The sequence below is a fragment of the Humulus lupulus genome, chromosome 3 (genome assembly GCF_963169125.1).
Source record: "Humulus lupulus chromosome 3, drHumLupu1.1, whole genome shotgun sequence".
NCBI classification, from domain to species: Eukaryota; Viridiplantae; Streptophyta; class Magnoliopsida; order Rosales; family Cannabaceae; genus Humulus; species Humulus lupulus.
This window is the reverse complement of record NC_084795.1, coordinates 40,452,210-40,474,160: the sequence shown is the minus strand read 5'-3', so window position 1 is coordinate 40,474,160 and position 21,951 is coordinate 40,452,210. Positions and strand designations below refer to the sequence as shown.

The following is a 21,951-nucleotide window of genomic DNA, read 5'->3' as shown; positions in this document are numbered from 1 at the left end:
TATTTTGACAAGGTTATATTTCGAAAGATAGATAATCATAGGCCAAATTCTACTAGACTCATCCCTACGGTAACTACTAGGACTAAATCTATTGATTATCGAAACCGTGGGTCTAGCTCATAAAATAAGAGATTTTATTTTCTTATTTTGATCGATTAGAATATTTTTAATGATGGTGTCTATTATTAAATAAGTTTATAACTTTATTTAACTAGTGGTATTTTTTACTCTCGCCAACTGGGACAAGGATATCATAGATTTGTTAAAAACCTAAAGAAATAGAGATATGATTATTTTGGTATTTTTTTCTCATATCTTACATTTTTTTGTATATGTTGTGTTATTTCTTGAAATTTGTGTGATTAGAAATTTTATTGAGAAAAATTGATTGATTTATATTTTATTGATAATAAGTAGTTTTTAAGTATGGCTGTGTCTACTCCCATCCTTTCTCAACTTTCGATGGAGAAAATTTCCTTAAGTGGAAGTAGTTCATCAATATAGTGTTGATTGGTGACAACTTCGAGTTCTTCAGGCCTGAGGAATCCCCAAAACAAGTACCGTCTCCACACGTTCGTGATGGCATCGTCAATGCTCGGATGGCACCGTGTCCGCACATTTGTGATCAACTCAACTATGGTCTAACGCAGCTCATGAATGAACTTTAGACTTTCGAGTCTATCATGGGTGGACCAAGTAAGGGAGGAGAAAAGAAGACTACTATAGCTGCTGCTAAACTAGCTAAGGCTGAAGCTAACCAGGCTTCGTCTTCGAAAGTTGGACACAAGAGGAAAGATGGACAAAAAAACAACCCCAAGCCTGCAAAGACGAGTGCACAACCAAATGCACAGATGCCTAAGGGGAAGAACAAGAAAAACAAGAAAGGTAAAGGTAAGTGTTTTCACTGCAACGAGAAGAGGCATTGGAAACAGGATTGCCCCAAGTTTCTAGCAGCTAAAAACAAAGGTAATGATTATAGTTCATTTATCTTAGAAACATGTGTGTTTAGAGAATGATAAATCCATTTAGATTGTTGATTTTAGATCTACTAACCATGTTCGTAGCTCTTCACAGCTTCTTGAATCGTGGGAGGAAGTGGACGAAGGTGTCTTAAAGCTTAGAGTTGGGAACAGAGCGTTATTTAAATTATATATACGCAAGTGCACGCAATCTATTCAAGTAATATATGATAAGTAGAGTATCATTCCCACGAATACTGTTTTCCAATTACCAACAATTATTCTTTAAATTTCTATTTGGCAACTAAAATTTTGATTTTTGAATTTAATTTTAAAATTGAAAATAACTTTGAACAAAAACAACTAATTAAACGATTTAAATCACTATTAAAAAAACCTAGGGTGTTAAATTCATCAACTTTTCATTCTACTAATTTTATTAACCAATTCTAGATTTCTTTTTTCCTATTATAATAGCAGATTAACATAAATAGATTCCTATTCTTTTTCAAGATATAAGATCTCAACCTATATGCAAGTTTTCAACATCTCTGCGATAAACCTAAACATATAGAAGGCATTAAGCATGGAAACCTAATTACTACACAAGTCATACAGGTACTTTCGTCTAATATGCAACCTATGTCTATAGAACGATAACATATTCAATTCTCATCTTTCGAATTTTGAATCAAAATCATAAAATTAAGCAAATATTGATAAAGTATTTACTAGCATTAAACACACATTATATAGATTATAATAAAGAAGAAAAATCAATAGAACATCATAATTCAAATAGATAGAAATCCAAGTGACTACATAATTGTGGGGGCTCAATTCTTTAAAACCTTTCACAGAACCAGGCAGACATTCACAGCCAAAATGAACATAACCATGAGAGCCGAAACTATGCCGGAAAGATATTTGTGTGAGATATATCATCGTTTACACAAACGATAGAACAATTCAAAGACATCGCGTTTACTGATCAGTTAGTAAAGTAAATATATTATCACAAGGGAAGGTTCAAAGGCTAACACCCACCTATCCTATGCAGCTATCAATCAGAGAACTCTATCACCTTGTTGCGTCGAGTCGTGTCGAGTCATTGTTTCTTAATGTTGATCAATTTCATTCATGTGGGGGATTGTTGGAAAAAAATTGAGTGAATGAGAAATTGATGCCTAAAATGGTAATGATTCAACAAATCACTTTGATTAAAGATGATATTATCTGAATATTGTGTGATTTATTCTGATTGATTTTGGCAAATCACTTTGGTCAAAATTAAGATATTAGAATATTGTGTAATTAATTTTGATTGACTGTTAGAAAATCACTTTGGGTAACAACTGATATTACCATAATAAGTGTGATTAATTCTGATTAATTATCAAAAAATCACTTTGGGTAACTGCTGATTTTGCCAACATAAGTGGGATTAATTCTGATTGATTTTTAGAAATTAAGATTCCATATTTGTTGGATATTTAGGCATTAATGCACTTGATTCACACACTTTTTCAACTCTCCATGAAGCTTATAAAAGGAGGCTTCTCCTCTCATTCTAGGACACACAAATATAGAGTATCACACATAATAGTCTTAGTCTCTTTATCTCTTCTGTCTCTATAGTATTTTCTGGTGATAGAGGAAATGTTTGTTTCGAGTTCGCCTAAGCAGATGTAGTGATGCTTTCGTTATGCTTGATAGCTGTTGTATCCTGGGAAGTGGTTGCTCACAAATCCTCTAGAACTGTTTAGGTAGAGGGGGCAAATCTGCTTTAAGGAAAACATGTTTCGCGTGCCTCGACTTTGGTTTACTCTTTCTATTGTATTTTTTCATTTCTGTTCTTTAATTAAATATATTAATATATATTTCGTTCTTCTCCGATATATTATTTTCTAACATGAACAGTAAATAAAGATTCCAAATACATATCTAGCATGCCCAACAATGATAACCTACTCATGCATGCATATAATTACAAATAAATGATCATTGGATCATTCTGGGGCCCGTTGCCCTAAATAGATGACCATAGAGTCAACCTGGGGCCCTATGCCCTAACTATGTGACCATAGAGTCACCTGGGGTCCTTGCCTTTAGCTCTGAGTAACTAGCCATAGAGCTAGCCAAGCACTTTGTTATTCAACGACCATAGGGTCGGCCAACATAATAGTACGTCCCTGATTGGGCCTAAGCCTCTCAACCAGCGCATAACGCTATTGCCGCCCTTGACAAATAAGTCAAGACTTTAATCAGACATTCAAATAACCAGACAAACAGATACAGATATAGATAAGCATACTTCAGACAATACAAGTATGCATACATATAAATCATGGTATCTTAATCAATCAAGCACAAACACTGTAATAACCATGTTCTTTAACGGGGCTGAGCCCTACCTATGTAAATAAGGTAAGCATTCATTAAACAATTATCCAGACATAGAGCATTCAAGCATATCCTAAATCACGCTCATTCTCAGGAGCCGAGCCCTATTCATAGTTATAGTCAACAACTGGGCCAAGCCCTAACCACACATATCATGTATTGGGTGTAGTTTTCTTACCTCAGGTCCGAGTAAAACGTAATAATAAGAACAACCCTCGAGCACGATCCTTTTCCGAGCCCTAGCGGTACCCTCAATTGTGATTTCTATCCTTCTAGCTGCAGCAAATCCAAATCATAACCCAAGCCTTCAATTCCCTTAGTTTCATCAAGAAATCCACACTAAAAGTTGAGAGAGAGAGTCGGCTAGGAGAGAAAGAGAGCTGATGCGAGTTTATGTGTTTGCTGAGTGTTTTGTATTTTGTGTGGTTTACCTAGGGTTCAAGTAACCTTAAGTAAATCTCGAGGCATCCAAAAACTTCCCCGAGGGTAAAATGGTCAAAATCCCTGACATTCTCTCCTAATCTCACTAACTCCAAATATATCATCGAATACTTATTCCCATTACCCGATAACCTATAATGTACTAAATTCCCAAAACCTCGAGTTGGGTATTAGGTCCCGTTGTGACTTTCCTGCTAACTTGCTCCCTAGGATCGTCTCATGCCGAGTAACCCAAATATATCTACATAATAATGTGGTCTCACACATATAACACGTATATGCACATATAAACACACAATTCCATAATTTGCCATCCTGGCCCCCCTAATTAAGGCACTAAGTCTCATTAGGTAATTTGAGACGTTACAAGCGTTATACTGCACAAACATAACTAAATAAGCTTGAAAATTCCCTAAAACAACTCTCTAAAACACCATAAAAACTATTCTATACATTTTTTTATATTTTTAGGAGAGGTGTAATACTAATAGACACCATTATCTAGCTGATAACTTAGAGTACTCCCAATGGATGCTCTACTCTATTTTTTTTAAATACATTCCCAAAACCTTACATTACACTATACATCAGCTTTTCTATATTTTTTCAAAATTATTTAAATATTTTTTTTGTATTCATTAAAATACTAAAAAAGAAAGAGAAAGAAACAAAACAAAATAAAATAAAATTTAATTAATATAGAAAGTGAAAGAAAGAAAAAATAATAAAATAATTTTAACTCAATGAATAGTTGTATCTACATGTTGAGCAATACTATTCATTAGGGTAAAAACTGTGTAAAATAACTCAAATTTATCTCACCCATTGGAAGCTCATTTTTACAAATTTTCTATATATTTTAGAAATTTAGCTACTTTACCTCATCCATTGTGAATGCTCTTACAAATGATATTTCACAAAGTTAATAGTCATGGTTAACTTGGTAAGAAAAGATAACATTAGGTATTTTTTTTGGGAAGGAATCACTTGGAATTTTTACGGTAAAAAAGAATTATGTTTTTTTAATAATAAGTGTAATAAAATTTTAGTATTTTACTGACAAATTTGAAATATATATAGGGGAAATTAAAAAGGGGGTGCTATTTTTGCTTATACCGGTAGGGGCGTCTTTGTTTTCAGTACGTGGATAAATTATAACTCAATTTTTTATATGATGATGTACATTATAAGTTATAGTAGACATCTCATCAATTTTTCAAAAAATCTGGAATAATTTACGGTTCTAAAAATAGAGTTCAACATAGTAAGTTGTACGCGTATAAAAAATGTATGTGTGTAACTGACCGTTGAACACAAGTGCAACTGACTGTTGAATACGAGTACTACTGGCTGTTGAATACGAGTACTACTGACGACTGTTTGAACTTTGTTTTCGTCATCGTAAATTATTTAGAATTTCCTAAATTTTGATAGGATGCCTATTATAACTACAATGTACATCGTCATGTAAAAAAAATTGGGTTATAATTTATTTACATGCTGAAAACAAATTCTCCTACCTGTAGAGGTAAAAGTAGCACCCCCACTATATAATTGCTTTTAGGGAAATTCTATAATGGGGGCTACTTTTGTCTCTACTAGATGTTTTTTATTTTTGGCATGTGAAAAAATTATAAATTAATTTTTTTTTTTTTGTATATAACTATATATATATATAATGTACATTGTAGTTATAACAAGTATTTTATTAATTTGTAAAAATTTTGAATAATTTTCGGTGTTTTAAACATAGTTATGTATTCGTGCCATTTTTTTTATTCGTAATTGACCGTGTAATTGACTATTTTATTTTATTTTGTTTTGTCGTAAATTATTCAATTTACTAAAAATTAATAGGATAAAACGAAAACGCTCCACCCGAAAGGTGCAAAAGTTATTCCTTTACTCTACTATTTTTGTGACCGGATTCCTAACGTTGGCGGGAATTTACTAATTAATTCGCCTGAATAAAAATAATATAAGCAAAATAAAATAAGGCTCACTATTTTAATCTTTATTAATAAATAAATAAATATGGTTTCTTCTCCGTTTCCTCTTCTTTAGGTTCCATGTTAAAATCCCAGTCAGAGACAAACCCTACCTATTAGTCGCGGACTAAAATTTTTGAATGATCAATGCCCAAAAACATGGCTTCCAGAAGAGAACTACTGGACCGCTGGAGAGGTATTGAGGAGGAGGAAGAAAAAGACGATGACGATGATCGTATTGATCCCTCTAAATGCCGTTCTCTTCACCAGAGCAAAGAACAATGGTAATGTTCCTTTTCTTCTTCTGCTTCTTATTCACATAAAAATATAGTTTTCGTTCAAAATAATATACCAAATTTTAAGAAATATTTTTGTTCATTTTGCTTGGTTGCTCGGAAAATAGAAGAAAACTGATAAAGAAATGGAATTGGTTATTGAGTTGATACAAAAACGCGTTTTAAATTGCTATGGATTATTGTATGCATTGTTGCTCTGGTGGTATAATCATATTAAGACTAGTTGTTATGGCTTAGTGGTATAACTATCGGTGTATTAAAATTTTTAACTGTGTTTCAACGTGGCCAGTTAGCTATAATTTTCTGAGTTTAAACTCAATTTCTCTGGTTCTCTCTTTTTCTTACATTTCTTTCATTTAATCCTCAACATAACATTTCCTTGTATTGGGTTGATATTCTTTTAACAATTTGACTTGTTAAATTTTTTTAAATTCACATCTTGCTTCTTGCAGTTTATTCTGTTCTTACAAAAAGTATGATAGAGCATTTTGGTCGAAGAACTGAATGCTATCTTGGGAAATGAATATAATAAATAGCATATACCATCATATTTCGTTGTTCAGGTTTGCAGATGCATTTTCTTATTTGATTTCTTTGCCAAAAGAAAATCACATTTGGTGTGGTTCTTGGGATTTAATGGGGCCACTTTTGGAGACATTCTACAACTACTATAAAGATGAGCGAGATGATTCTCCCCTCAGACGTCTATGGAAAAGAATATCTGAGGAAATGCGGCAGTGTGTACAGTGTATTACTCAGCACCATCAAGCCCAAGAAATGTATAACATGGAGTATGAATTGAGTTCTATTAGTCCCCTTCTTGATGTGTTGAGAAGTCTTGATGAGGAAAGAGTGACAATGCACTTAAGGGAGATAAATGCTAAATTAGTGCGAGAAGATTATGATCCAGCTTGTGATAATTATGAAGTTGTTAGCGTCATGTATGAGGTACTTTGACCATTTCATTATTCTCCATATCGATTGTATTCTCCTTGAGCAAAAGTCATGTTTGGAGTGTTAATGTATCTTAGAATTTTTGTGAAGCTAAATTAGTGTAAGAAGATTATGATTCAGCTTGTGATAATTACGAAGTTGTTAGTGTCATGTGTGAGGTACTTTGACCATTTCATTTATCTTCCTTATCAAATTGTATTCCCTCTAACAAAGGAAGTACGGGTTTTTGAATTCAAGAAACAAGGGAAAAATTCATGTATGGAGTGTCTGTGTACTGTAAAGTTTTTAGAAGCATGCTCAAGACAGTAATTGTAATGGAATCTTGGTACAGGAATGCACATAATATACTAGAGGACCTGGTATTGTATAAATAAAGAACCACACAGTTTTATTTGGTTAGAAATAATTAGATTAAGAATTACTTAATTTTGTTATGCTGAAGTATGGTCTTTTAGTTTGATTTATTTGAGCCTACGCGCATTACATGTACTTGCCCTTCATACATTAGCTATCAGCAAGATTTTTTCGGTATTTATGTTGTGGTGCATATCTTTGCTATATTCACTAAAATATTTTAATATGCCTTTTGTTGCATATGCTTAATTTTTTACTTGTGAGTAGGAGTTGATGTTTCTTCCGCTCATTGGTTGTCATTTCTTTACAGGCTTTGATGTTCCCTGTTCTGTTAGATGATCAGTCATTATTTACAGAATTTGAACAATTTATTGAAGCCATTGATAATATACATGAACTTGCTTTGGATGGGCAGCAACAATTTCCGGTATTTAGTTGGTGTTTTTGTTCAATTTTTTTGTTGGATGTTCTGTTAGGAATTAACTACAAAGAATCTTTACTGAATAACCTCTGAGAAGTTCTATCATTGATATCAAGATTTGAGTACAAATTTCCAAGCAATTCGAGAGACTTGAAACTCTCCGAAGAGAGACTTGCTCTTATTATTGCAAAACAATAATCAGATTTCCCGTACTGACTAGCAACTTCTATTTATATCCTAGGAGATTAGTATAGCTAACAAATATTAGAACGTTGTCCCTCCAACTAACTAATTCCTTAATTGACAATCCCAAATATACCCTTACAATCCTACTAACCAGCTAGCAATATAATCATAACATGTTCCTTTGCCATGTGGCTTACGGAGTGATATTTTTTGTCAGGGTGTTTATGCATTGTTTTTTTTCAAAAGAAGAGTACGTTCGGTTGGTCATCGTTTAGCTGGATCCATGGGAAAATTGAGGTACTGTTTTCTTGTAGTAATGCCTTAAATTTTTTAATTTATTATTATTATTTATTGGCTTTTCCTTGAGGTTTAAACTTAAAATTATTTTGTGTTAAAGTTGCGGTTTTTTGGTGGTCTCTTCTCTGGCATGTTCTGAGACCAATTATTATTATTGTTGTTGTTTTTTGTTGGGATAGGAGAAGGGCTTGTTTAAATATTCTAGCGGTTCTTGGTGTTGTTGATTTACTCAAATGAATGTTTTGGATGATACTTCTATTCATTATTCACTGTTGCATTGAGAACGTCAAAATACTTTTGGTTACCTGTATGTGGATTTTGTACTTTATTTTACAATGTTGTTCATTTCTAAATTTTTCTTCTCCTTGTGCATAGGAGAGCAACAGACGTGGAACCTTTACAGCCTTTGATTAAGAAATTTATTAGCTTTCTGGAGGCAGAAGCTTTGCCATCTGCCATGAAGGCTTCAAGACCAAGAGCTGAGCTGGATAGAGTATCCATTTGGCTTGGCATCAAATCACTGTAGGAACTTGTGGATAATGACATTTTATTGTTGTAGTGTTACTTTCACAACTTCTCTGGCTATTTATTTATTTGTGTATTTATTTTACTGAAGGCTTGGATTCTTAGAACCTCCAGCTTTTGAAGAAGGCATATTAGAGCGCTATCCTATTTTTCTTGATATCGTACTCAACCATATCAGTGGTGATTCAGTAGATTTCTCTCATGCAGTTACTTGCTTGAAGCTACTCTTTGAAATTCTTGGTAAGGGTATAAATTTATATGTATGTTTTTTCATAATTCTAACAGAACTATTCTTATAATGCTGTTCTTACAATTTATTTTTATTCATTGATGTGGCTTGCTTAAGGTTGTAAACTCTGGTTAAGGTCGACATTGTCTCCAAGTGTGATGCGCAATACTCTTTTGGGTCAGTGTTTTCATTCAAGAAATGAGAAAAGCCACAAAGACATATTTGATCTTTTTCAGCCTTTTCTGCAGGCATGTTTTGAAAAAATTCAATTTTTTTTATTATTTAAAATTCCTCCTCATGTGTGTATATCCTAGTTGGGTTCTTTTAGCTTGCTTACTTGCTACAAGTTAAACTATGGCAGTCTCTTGAGGCTTTGCAAGATGGGGAACATGAGAAGCAGCGCAGGCATTTTCTCTATTTTCTCCTCCATCAGGTGCCCGCGAGCAGTAACTTCAGTGTTTTAACAAGGCAGAAGGCTCGCCAGGTTCCTTTTTTTTTTCTTTCATCCCGATCATCTTAACAATGTTACAAATAAGTTTAATGTGTTTTCAGAATTATCTTTGTCATTTATTAAGAAATTTTGATTTCAGATATCCCTTTTTATTGTGCATCGAGGTTATGCGATGAACCCACCTTGTCCCCCTTTTGAGTGTGCACATATGTGGTATGTAAATCAATATACTTGATTTTACTTTTGTTTTTAGGGGCCAGACTGTTGCTTAGTTGTGAACTAGCTTTCTCTTAAATGTGTGTGTTTGTTTTGCTTGATTTTGTTATTATTATTGCTGTTGTTTTTGCCTTGTCGGAAAACAAATTTATAACAGAGATGAGGAAATGTAGAAATGAGGAAAGGTTGTATTCACTATTCATTCAGTTTTGAAGTGTTGAAAGAAAATGTAGTTTGTATCACCATTTGACCTATTGAAGTGGATGACAAAAATTGTTAACGTGTATAAATCTTATGGTTATCTTTTTCTTCTCTTTGCCAAACAAAAGATTGAAGTTATGTCTTGTTAACCATCAATTTTGTCTTCTTATGTATTTTATTGTTTTTAAGGACTTTTAAGTAGCCCTTAGTGGTCTACATCAATGTCTTAGCTTGATAAATGTCTGTATGTGTCACTTTGTTATTGATTGAATTGGTTAAGAATTGTGCATATGTATTTTCAGACTCATTTGATTTGTCATTGGACAGGGGCCCTCCTCTAGTTTCATCTCTGAAGGATTCTTCACTTCACAATTCTCTTAGACAACCCGCCATTGATCTCATACAAACTATTCTTGTATCTGATGCTGCTGTCCTAATAAGTTCATTACTAAGTTCTTGCCCACCACCAAGACCTGGGAGAGGCTTCTCTAATGAATTGAATGATGATGAAGAAGACAATATTAGACTCTTATTTTCCATGGACGTTGAAGAGAAGCATGATAGTTCTTGGAGTGACTTCAGCAAACAGAGCAAAATTGTATCTCTGGATTTTGGAGAATGGATGTGCATTCCAATGTTATGGATTGATGTCCTTGCTGACATCAGTCCCTTGGTTCTTCCCACATCATTTTGGAAGGCCGTTTTTTGGGCTCGCTCTCGTTTTTCTATGGTAGGGTCTGATTTAAATTCAGAAATGGCAGTTCCAGTTAGAACATGGCTTTTGTCCTCTGAAATCTCTGCATCATTTGGGTGGAAGCTTCCAACTGGTTCTGATGACGGTGGGGATGTGAAGGAGCAGAAAAACTCAATAAAAGTGTCAACAATGTCACTTTCCCTAATTCGAGCATACATCAGGTCAAGTGTTTCACTTGTTTAATATTTACATTGTTGAGATAACATTATTAGAAGTATTCATATTTGATTTCTATGGTTGAGATGAGAATATTTTGTAAATGAACTCTGGTATTTTAAATTATACAAGCCATTTTATATATGCAGTTTGATAATCTTTAGTGTGAAATTTCTGCGGTATGATACAGGTTAACAGAACATTTCTTAGTTCAGGTGGGGCAGGGTGAACTTCGGAGGCAGTGGACTTGGGAACCAAGAATGGGCGAAAGCTTGATCCTTTCCCTTTTGGATTCCAGTGATGTAATTATGTAAAAGTATTTATTTGTTTATTATTATTATTATTATCCTCTAAGATGAAAAGAAATACAGTATAAGAGGAAGCAAAACTGAAATCAAAACAGATTAAACATAATTAATCAAAGCATCTTTTAAACTATTTACTTATAGTTTACACAATGTTCTCTTTCTTACACAATCTTTTAAACTATTTAATTTACGTGTCTTTTTCTTCCACTCCTTTCCATATTTCCAAAATGTTATCCGTTTAAAGTATTTTATTTTATTTTTGCTCAGGCTGTGAGACAGTTTGGAAAGTGCATCTTGGAACATGTTTCTGACACGAGGGGTCTTGCTTGTGGCCTGAAGTTTCTTTGTTCTTCTGGGTCTTCATTATCTGCTGTTTTTTTAGGTTTGAGACATGCTGTGAAATTGGTATGTTTTTTTTTTCTTTCTTCTTTTTGTTATTGGCGCTATTTATATCTAGACAATACAATTTTTCATGAGTTGGTCTTCAATGTTCTAATTTTAGCAATTAAGTCTTCAAAATTTTAATTTCCTAGCAATCAAATGGAGGTTAAATTTTGTATGGAATAAATTGGAGGAAATTTTGCTGCCCATAAAGCATAAATTTTCTCCCAAACATGTTGGTAACACTAACATTTGAGGAGCACATTTGTTAGAAGATAGGACTTAACTACTAGAAAATTAGAAGTTGGAGAACTTAATTACTATAATTGAAACTTTTAAGGACCAAGTTGTATACTCTAGAACTAATAACAACCTCTTTGGCATGAACATTTATCAAGTCTTGGATATGTGTTTAGATCTTTTTATATTTAACTCTGTTTTGTGTAATTCCCTTGGTAGGTTTGTAGAAGTTACTAATTATTTTCATCAACTTTTGGGATTACTTTTTGTATCTTATTTGGAATAAAAGTCATGTATCCCTTCTATTTTAGAAAGAATGTGATTCTCAAGGGATGTTTCATCTTGTCTGGAATTTATTTACAGTTTTGTTTAATGTTTTCCAGGTCCAAGTGGATGTTGTTATACTAAAGTTTCAGATGTTACAACACTTTTTATTTGTTCTTCGAAAATTACTAGATCAAGGTGAATTACCTAATCTAGATATGCCAGAAAAATCATCTGACTGCATAAGACAGACAAAATTCTCGTCTCATGGTGGATTTCTCAGGCAGCCAGTCTTTGATTCTTTTTCAGTAAGCGTGGATGGAAAACTGATTGAAATGGACATAATGTTACAAGAAAAATTCTGTTGCTTACTATCAGAAATTGTCTGGCCATGTATTAAGAGGTGCTTGATTGAAGGGAAGGCATTTATTGGTTACAGTATTTGTCAGGTATTAGTGCTGCTTTTGCACTTGTTACTGATTTTTTTCTTCATATTTCATGAAATTGATATTACATGCAAGTTCTAGTTTATCTTATTAGATTGAGAAAAATAATAGCTTCATCAGAGTAGTATGCATCGTTCTCTCTCATGTGCATACAATTGACATAGGTTTGTGTAGCTGTGTCTTGATGAGTTGCTAAGTAATCCCTTGGTGGAACATAGCATTAGATTGAATATTTTGATTATTGTTTATAAATCTGTTAGAGTACAGTTTCATTTTCTGTAGTGTAAGAAGAATTCATGCATACAACATGAACAGCCTGGGCTGACACTTAGAACATGCGTTTTTGTAAATGGTCACTGTGGAATGTAGTATTAGATTGAATATTTGAATATTGCATATTTATGTATTTGTTAAAGTACAATTTCATTTTCTGTTCATATTAAAGAAAAAATTAATTTTATGTGCTTGTAGTATGAGAAGAATTCTTGCATACATTATAAACAGTCTGGCCTCAGAACTTGTGTTTTATATAGGGCATAGTGTTAATCCTGTTGTGGTGTTATTCTTATGATTATTAGTTCTCTGTAATTTCAGATGACTTGCGTTCGCTTACTTGAAATCCTCCCTATTGTCTTTGAAAGGCTTTGGCCTTCATTTATCGAGCAGCTTGGTTCTTGTGGAATATTGAAAAGTGCAGTTGACTTCTCTTGGCTTCATGATCTTGTGGATTGGGGAAAGTCATCACTTAAAGTTGTAGTTGTATACTGGAAAAGAGCAGTTGCTTCTTTGCTGAAGTTGCTGAAGGATTCATGTCATAATGGTATTGCATTGACAATTAAGACCATTGAAGAACTCATATCATGCGGTGAGTACTTTATTTTGTTACAAACATAAACAACAAATGGCTATTTTTTCTTTCTGGCAATTTTTCATTACCTTCATTGACGTCTTTACCAACATGCTATGTTTTTTCAATTCAGAAAGTGTCTCCATGGATGAGTTAACTGAACAAGTGTCCCGCCTCTCAGTTTCTTTATCCAAGGAAGCTTCAGATAATATTAAAAAGAATTTCAGTTCTGAAGGATTACTTCTAAGGACGAAAGAGCCTACTGTAGATGTCCAACCTTGGCCAATCAAGGATACGGAGCTTCAAATCCTAGACTCATCTACAATAGATGACAGAAAGGACAGATATGATTTGATTGTTCTTTCTGATGATGAAAAAGAAGATTCACCTAGTGAGTTCATGTTATCTGATACTGGTATAGGTCGGAGCAAGTTGGACTGCAAAACAGTAACTAGTCATGTTCATGAAGACACTCCAAATGTTGACCTAATCAGTGAGAAAGTTTGTGGCATTGACACTTCAAAGGATATGTTGAAGGCTAGTGGGCGTGCAGATGTTACTGATGGTTCTGCATCTAAGATAAACTCTAATAAACTCACAGGGAAGCTAGCACCTGTTGCCATCCCAAAATCAGGTGTCGATAACAAGCAGAAAGAGAAAATCTCTAAATGCAATGTAGACAATATTTTAGAATCTCATGGAAGAGTAAATTTGAAGAAGTCATCTGATGGTGCTATTAGCTTCAATAAGTCAAATAAAGCTTGTGGGAGTGTAAAAACAAATGATACTATATTAAAAAAAATAGTATGTGATACAGAAGATGATCCACTGGAATGTGCCCTTGATTCTGTGAAACGTCAGCCAACATCATTGGCAAAACCAAACATTTTTGTTCCAAAAAGGCAACTTATCCATCTCAGTACTCCTAATAAAAACAATTTAGGTCATCTTCAGAGGTTGGAGGCTCGAGCAAGAAGATTCAAGCCACCAAGACTTGATGAATGGTATAAGCCTATACTAGAGATAGATTATTTTGCAACAGTAGGATTAACATCAGCAAGTGAAAATGATCGGCGTACATTTGGCAAGTTAAAGGAAGTTCCTGTGTGTTTCCAATCACCTGAAGAGTATATCAACATTTTTCGGCCATTGGTTTTGGAGGAGTTCAAAGCGCAGTTACAAAGTTCCTTTCAAGAAATTCCTTCATGGGAAGAGATGTGTTTCGGTGTTTTATCAGTGCTTGCAATTGAAAGAGTTGATGATTTTCATCTTGTTCGCTTTGCACATGATAATGATGACCCTACATCATCAAAAAGCTTCTCAGAAAATGACCTTGTTTTGTTTACAAAAGAGCCTCCGCAAAAATCATCTCATGATGTTCATATGGTTGGAAAGGTATTCTTCATAAGTTCCTTTGGTAAGGTAGGGAAACCTAGGAAAATTATGTGGATGTCAATCATCTTTTATTTATATCCAAGTTCTCTGATCGATCTAGATGTCTATAAGTCATTGTGTATGTTTTAGCTGTTATAACATTAGTCAGTTTTATAATTTTAAAAGTAATTTTTAGCTGAAATTGGTATTGGTCCTTTCTTGTCTGCTTTATAGTCTGAATTTTCCTAGTTATATCAGTGCATGCTCTTTTTTCTTCTTTCCCCTCAGTGACTTGCTCTGGTTTATTATCTGTATGAAGTTTGGCTACTTGCCAGGAAAAGAAGAAAGATTAACAACGAAATAACCTTCTTTGCTGTTGGCAGCATAATTTCATTTCAAGGAGGTGAATGTTATTAAAATTAGTGGCAGCACTTCCTTAGGGCAATATTATCATTCAACTAGAGTCGCATGTAAATCATGGAACACTTTGTAATTTAATATGAACAGAATATGAGCCATTTGGTGGATGGCTTATGGTTAAATATAAATGCTGTTAGGTTTTTTCAACAGTCAAGTTTTACATACATGTTTGGAGAATGCCGATGGCCTTACACATCTCTTTCAAATATCTTATTTCACCCTGGGTTTGTTTTGGATGTGGACCATACTTTTTCCCTTCTTGTACTTTTCTTTTGAATCTTTTGATTATAATTAATGCACTTTTTCTTTATCACAAAAAAGGGGAGAAGAGTTTAAAATGGGTATATCACCTATTAAAATGGGGAAAGTAATGTTGTTTTAAAGTAAACTGTAAACCTTTCTGTTTCTCAGGTGGAGAGGCGCGAGAGAGACTATAAAAGAAGGTTAAGTATCTTGCTAATCAGATTCTATTTTCAAAATGGCACTTCACGTTTAAATCAAGCTAGAAGGAATCTCCTTGAACGTAGTAAATGGCATGCAAGTCGCATTATGAGCATTACTCCTCAGCTTCGAGAGTTTCAGGCATTATCTTCAATAAAAGTGATCCCCTTGCTTCCAACTATCCTGAATCCTATAAATGATGGACCTAGTTCTAATGAGATTTCAAAAGTTGATCTGAGTAAGCTATCTCAACCGCTGCAGCTAATCTTGAAGTCGTCCTTTAATGATAGTCAACTTCATGCCATCAGTGTTGCAATTGGACTGCGTAATTCAAAGAAAAAAGTTGAACTATCATTAATCCAGGGTCCTCCAGGTTTGTGATTACCTTAAACTGTTGTTTGAATTTATTTGTTGCATATTCTTCTTATTTTTTGCTTTTATTGAAAATTTATAGGTACTGGTAAGACTCGAACTATTTTGGCTATTGCCAGTGGTTTGCTTGCATCCCCTTCAGAAAAGTCAGATCAAGCAGAAAATTTTCTTGCTGGTAGTGGGAGAAAAAGTAATTCTTTATCAACTAAGATTAGTCAGACTGCTGCCGTTGCAAGGGCTTGGCAGGATGCCGCCTTGGCTAAGCAATTGAATGAGGACATGCAAAGGAATTCAAAATCTATAGATGCTTATGTTAGACGGAGGGTGCTTATTTGTGCTCAATCTAATGCTGCAGTCGATGAGTTGGTGTCAAGAATATCTAGTCAAGGCCTTTATCGGAGTGATGGGAAGATGTATAAGCCATATCTCGTAAGGGTTGGAAATTTGAAGACTGTTCATCCAAATTCTTTACCATTCTTTATTGATACACTAGTCGATCATCGTCTAGCAGATGAGACGATGAAGTTGAATGATGCAAAGAATGATGAGAATGTATATTCATCAACAACACTGCGCTCTAATTTAGAGAAAATAGTTGATCGCATACGATTTTATGAAGCCAAGCGTGCTAACTTAAGTGATGAAAATATTGGCCTCAAGAAGTCTTTGGAAGATGATAGCCACAAGGAAGATGATATGAAGAAAATGTCTGATGCGGAAGTACAGAGGAAGTTAAGAAAACTCTATGAGGAAAAGAAGCAAATTTATAAAGATCTTAGCATTGCTCAGTCGCAGGAAAAGAAAACTAATGAAGAACTTAAAGGACTTAAACATAAACTTCGGAAATCTATACTAAGAGAAGCTGAAATAGTGGTGACTACATTAAGCGGCTGTGGTGGAGATCTATATGCAGTATGTTCGGAATCAATATCAGGTCATAAGTTTGGCAGTCCATCTGAACACACTCTTTTTGATGCTGTTGTGATTGACGAAGCTGCTCAAGTAAATTTATCAAGGCTTTAATCTCATAAGTACTGATTATGTTATATGTCTTTTTTTAACTGTTTCTCCTTCCTGCAGGCTCTGGAACCTGCAACCCTGATACCTCTTCAGCTATTAAAGTCAAATGGTGTCAAATGTATTATGGTATAAAATAGTCACAATTAAAATAAAATTAAAATTTCCGTTGTCATGATAGGAAAGTTTTTTAAGTTTGAATTCATTATTGAAGGTTGGCGATCCCAAGCAGCTTCCTGCAACGGTACTTTCAAATGTTGCAAGTAAATTTCTCTTTGAATGTAGCATGTTTGAACGTTTGCAAAAGGCTGGTCACCCGGTTGTTATGCTGACCAAACAGGTAAAGTAATTGAAAAATTTCTGAGTGTTTTATATAGAAGTTGTATATAGCTGGTCACCTCTCAGATTCAATTATTTTATAAAGATTAGTAGTACTGATATCTATAAAAAAGAGTTAATTATGTTTAGAGTCAAAGAGCATATTTGTTAAATAGATATTCTTTATATTTTTCAGAGAACACCTTGTTTTCTTTGTGATTGTTTGTTAAATAAATATTTTATATGATACTGTTGTTTGTTATAAACTTGTGCATGTGCACTTGCGGGAAGAATCTTTGTTAGTTTATCATGTTTACATTGTATTGTTTGATGTCCTTGGCCAGTTTTATGAAGTTTGTGTAGGTTTTCCAAGTGACAAATGGATGGCCTAAGGTCATTATGTAGTGTGTAAAACTGGTCCTTGTAATTTGAATGAAAGTATCTTCCTATTTTTAAAGCATTGTGATTCAGATTCTTTTCAATAACTTTTTGCTACTTCTATGCTTTTCGTCTGTTTTCCCTTTGGACTCCTAGGTTTTGGTGGTGTCTGGTCAAATGCAATCTCTTATTGCTATAAGTGATATTTTATAATTCTTATTTCCCTCACTTCTCGAGGTTCTTGCCTAAGTGACTTTATAAAATGGCCTTTTTACAATTTCAAGAATCCTGTTTTAGACAATGCCCGTCTTTGCTTTGAGTTGTAGTCTGCACGTTTCTTGATGAATTTATTATCTACTTCTTAGTTCTTGCAATCCATCCCTCACAATGAAGGATTTAATGTTATAAAGATCAAAGTTCAAACTGAGGTGTGAGAGGCTGTATGCATGCATGCATAAATATATGTGCTCATGCTTATGTTTCCGAAATTTTTAAATATCATGTTGAATTATTTTGAATGTTTACTTGACTTTTCCTTTTGTTGCTGTAGGTCATAGCTAACCTTTTACAGTTGCCTCTGGTTTATCTTCACTAAATATAATTTTACTCTACACTGTCAACTTATTGTTAGAAGTGATTTCTAGCTTGTGATGCTCTTCAAAGTATAATTCCAACCACTTGACCTATCTGGGTTGGGACATTGATTGCTTGTTTTTCTTTGAATTTTTTGTGTATGTGCTTTTTAACATATTTTCTATTTACAGTATAGAATGCACCCAGAGATCTGTTGGTTTCCTTCTTTGCATTTTTATGAAAGGAAGTTGCTGAATGGCGAAATGTCTAGCAAAGTAGCACCATTTCACGAGACTGAGGGCCTTGGGCCCTATGTTTTTTATGATATTATTGATGGTCGAGAGCTTCGTGGTAAGAATTCTGGGGCGTTGTCTCTTTATAACGAGCACGAGGCTAATGCTGCTATTGAAGTTGTTAAGTTTTTCAAGAATAGGTATGCAATCCTCTGTCTTACGCTTTTCTAGTTTTGTATTTTTAGCAAACAAGTGTTTATTGACACTGATTTGTTACAGGAAGAGGACAACTTGTCCTTCAGAATGGTAATTTAAAAAGAAAACATAATTTAAAGAGCGCCATTGCGATTCAACAAAATCACGGGCAACAGAATATAAACTCCTGAGTAGAATTCAATAACGAATCACCATTCTGGATTTTGTTTTAACTATATTTTTCATCGTCAAACACTCATCAAAAGTCCTTTTGTAAATTACCCAAAGATAGCAAGGACTTCGCAACTTCATATGGGTATTAACCTGAGGATTAACCAAACTTTTTAAACATCACTACAAACAGCTTAAACAGACTTAACTGTACCTTCTGTGATAAATAAATGAACCCTTGCATTTTTATTATAGATTACATGTAATGTGTCATCTCATTTGCATCACCTTTTTAGTATTGGTCTTACCATGTGCGACTATTCATGGTAAAACCTACACTTCGTAAATGGCTCATTAAAGATGTGTACTTTACCTTGAACATTGTTAATTAACAATGAAAATCATTATTGATTTTTAGTTTCTTTTTTATTAACAAAGAAAAGAATTGATTCATATATTTGATTGTTTTAACTTTACTTTTTCAATATATGTAGGCATGCATCTGAATTTGTTGCTGGAAGAATTGGGATTATCACTCCATACAAGTGTCAACTGTCATTCTTGCGTTCTCGGTTTTCAAATGTTTTCGGATCTTCTATCATAGATGAGATAGAATTTAATACTGTTGATGGTTTCCAAGGTCGGGAGGTTGACATACTAATACTATCCACTGTAAGAGCAGCAGAGACAAACTCTGCTGGACCTGGGATCAACTCAAGCAATATTGGATTTGTTGCTGATGTAAGACGCATGAATGTTGCATTGACAAGAGCCAAATTTTCACTTTGGATTATTGGTAATGCAAGGACATTGCAGACAAACAAAAACTGGGCTGCTCTCATCAAGGATGCTAATAAGAGAAATCTTATCAGAACAGTTAAAGTTCCCTATCGGAACATGTTTAAAGGACCTCTTCCAAAAAATCGTGCTTCAGAGAACTATGATAACCATTTGACAGAGCGAAAATATAATGAGGTTGATAATGCTGGACAGCATGTGAAAAACAGTAGGAGTTCGAAGAGAGACGGTAAAATTAGAACTGATGATATCTACAAGGGAGCCAAGAGCAGAGATAATGGGCGTGAAAAAGATTTTTCAGCAACTAGAGATATGGGAATAAAGAAAAGGAGTGGTAGAGATGGACTTAATTTGCCGATGAAGGATTCATCCTCTGAAGTTGCAATTGGTAACAACAAATCTTCCGAGGATAAGTACATAACAACAGTTGAACATGTTACACATGATGAATTTAAAGGAAAAGAGAGGAGTGAGAAGAAATTTAGATTAGAGAACTCTCATAAGGGAAAGAGAAAAACTAAACTAGAAGATTCAAGTAAAAATGTGGATCACCCTGAACAAGATAGCAGAGATAAAGTTTTGAAAGCACAAGTGACTAAAAGACTGAAGACAGTATCTGGGGGTGATGGAAAACAGGGGAATCAGGAAGGTTCAACTCCCTTTGCTGCAATCGGCCGTAAGGATAGGGGTTTAAACGATGGAGGAAGAAATCCAAATCAAGTTGGCCCTTCAGATCTAATTGCAAAAAGGAAAAAGCAGCGTGAAGCTGTTGATGCTATTCTTTCCTCAGCTTTTATTCCTTCAAAAAAGTCTGAGACATCTGCCAAACCACTTCCATCTAGAAGACATTCTTCCTCGTCATCAATACCCAGTGTTGGGACCAAACCATCCAAGAACAGAAAAGAGTAACTAACATCTCTGCTTTACTGCTAATTCAGGTATGATGGAATTTTTAGCATGAGGAAATCAGAACCAACTATATTGTTTGTGCATGTTTTCATAATAATTTATGGTACATATTACTGGCAATTACTAAGTCCGAGTTTCACTTCAACAGAACTACTAGTACCTGCTAGTAGTCCTATGAAACTAGTGGTTGATTACTCGCTGAAGAAACTAGAAAGAAAATCCCTTAGCCTTTCTACTTTCCTTGGGTGTCAAATCTAAATCTTTTCTAATATATGCACAATCAGAGCTCAATATATGAGTAAATACAATAATTCACAATAACAAATCCCTATAGATTGTAGATACACCAAAAAGACGACCCAATATTAAAAGAACAAGATTTTTATTCGAAAAAAAGTCTCTATCAATTGAGAGAAAGGAACTTAAAAAAATCTCATCATTACCAATTTAACTATCTTTTTCTTTTCTGGTTTAGGATTGTTGTTGTCATCTCATAATCTTTTGTTGTGTGTTGTGTTACTCCAGCATTTTTGTCAAGTACGTACACAATATCGAGGGAATTTGGCGGGGACGTAAATTTAAGAGTGTCTCTTGATTAGGTAAAGCATTTGATTTGTACATCATATAGGTGATAGCTTTGTATCTTCAATTTTGTGTAAATTTTGGTTTAATGTAAATAATATAATTGGCCTGGTGGTCTAGTGCTCTGATTAGCTCCACAGCTTTCTCAGAATAGTATCAACATCCAAAAGTTATGTCTTTGCAGCGTTCCCAAGCTAAAGCTATAACCAAACCCATTTGGAAATGTAAAAATGGATGTGGAGCCTGTTTTTAATTTCAGAATTTTTAATTTCTTTGACGAACTAGAACCTAAAATGAATATAACGAAAGTGTGAGGTGGTAAGTTGTTTTCATACGTTATAATCCAAACACGATAGGTTTAACATATCTAGTATGTTATTTGAACAAAATAATTTCAGATTAAAAATGTTACTGATTTGTATTATAATAATTAATAATTATAAAAAGGAATTAGTAAGATACTCTTTTTTTTTTTTCAAATACTAAAGATCAAAAAAGAAAAAGATTTTTGTCAAATTTAACCCACCTTTGACAATAGATTAAAATAGTCTCGTACCAAGTGGTCAAAATTATTTTCCGATCCTTGCAACTGTTTCACAAGTGATTTGCTTGCAAAATACTGATCAAAGTAGAAATTCTCTCTCTATCTTTTTCAAATTATTTTATTACCTTAATTTTTATTTTATTTTTATAATTTTGCTACATTTGAGTATTTGTAAATGTTATCTTGTTTTGGAAGCAAATTATACGAGGAGAGGACCAATCAGATGATCATGTGGGCTCACATGTTCCACAGCTCCAGGCGTACTTTAGGTTAACACAATTATATATATGTTTGATATATTAGTGAACA

The 21,951-nt window shown here is 33.9% G+C and overlaps 1 protein-coding gene across 3 annotated transcripts; it reads left to right on the top strand.

Moving 5' to 3' along the window:
- The first annotated feature begins 5,829 nt into the window (after nt 1-5,829).
- LOC133822564 (uncharacterized) lies at nt 5,830-21,286 on the top strand. 3 transcript variants are annotated; one of them, XM_062254937.1, is made up of 23 exons: nt 5,830-6,075; nt 6,651-7,035; nt 7,706-7,822; nt 8,220-8,299; nt 8,675-8,821; nt 8,916-9,064; nt 9,171-9,301; nt 9,415-9,537; nt 9,644-9,717; nt 10,249-10,836; nt 11,022-11,133; nt 11,407-11,544; nt 12,144-12,222; nt 12,334-12,473; nt 13,065-13,335; nt 13,451-14,712; nt 15,523-15,925; nt 16,007-16,926; nt 17,005-17,070; nt 17,156-17,281; nt 18,402-18,643; nt 19,304-20,545; nt 21,042-21,286. In XM_062254937.1, the coding sequence occupies exons 1-22, from the start codon at nt 5,939-5,941 to the stop codon at nt 20,514-20,516; spliced, it is 6,903 nt and encodes a 2,300-aa protein (XP_062110921.1). In that variant the 5' UTR covers nt 5,830-5,938; the 3' UTR covers nt 20,517-20,545; nt 21,042-21,286. The 3 variants fall into 3 exon arrangements, with proteins under 3 accessions (XP_062110921.1, XP_062110920.1, XP_062110922.1); XM_062254936.1 differs by having other exon boundaries at nt 12,144-12,473; XM_062254938.1 differs by lacking the exons at nt 5,830-6,075; nt 6,651-7,035; nt 7,706-7,822 and having other exon boundaries at nt 8,232-8,299; nt 8,686-8,821; nt 12,144-12,473.
- The last annotated feature ends 665 nt before the right edge of the window (nt 21,287-21,951 follow it).

What these genes read in the sequence shown, in the direction of transcription:
- LOC133822564 (XM_062254936.1), top strand. Translation starts at nt 5,939, where the DNA reads ATGCCCAAAAACATGGCTTCCAGAAGAGAACTACTGGACCGCTGGAGA. An exon ending in TGAAGAACTCATATCATGCG is followed by an intron (nt 13,336 to 13,450) that starts GTGAGTACTTTA and finishes TTTTCAATTCAG; the next exon opens with AAAGTGTCTCCATGGATGAG. An exon ending in GTTAAGTTTTTCAAGAATAG is followed by an intron (nt 18,644 to 19,303) that starts GTATGCAATCCT and finishes CAATATATGTAG; the next exon opens with GCATGCATCTGAATTTGTTG.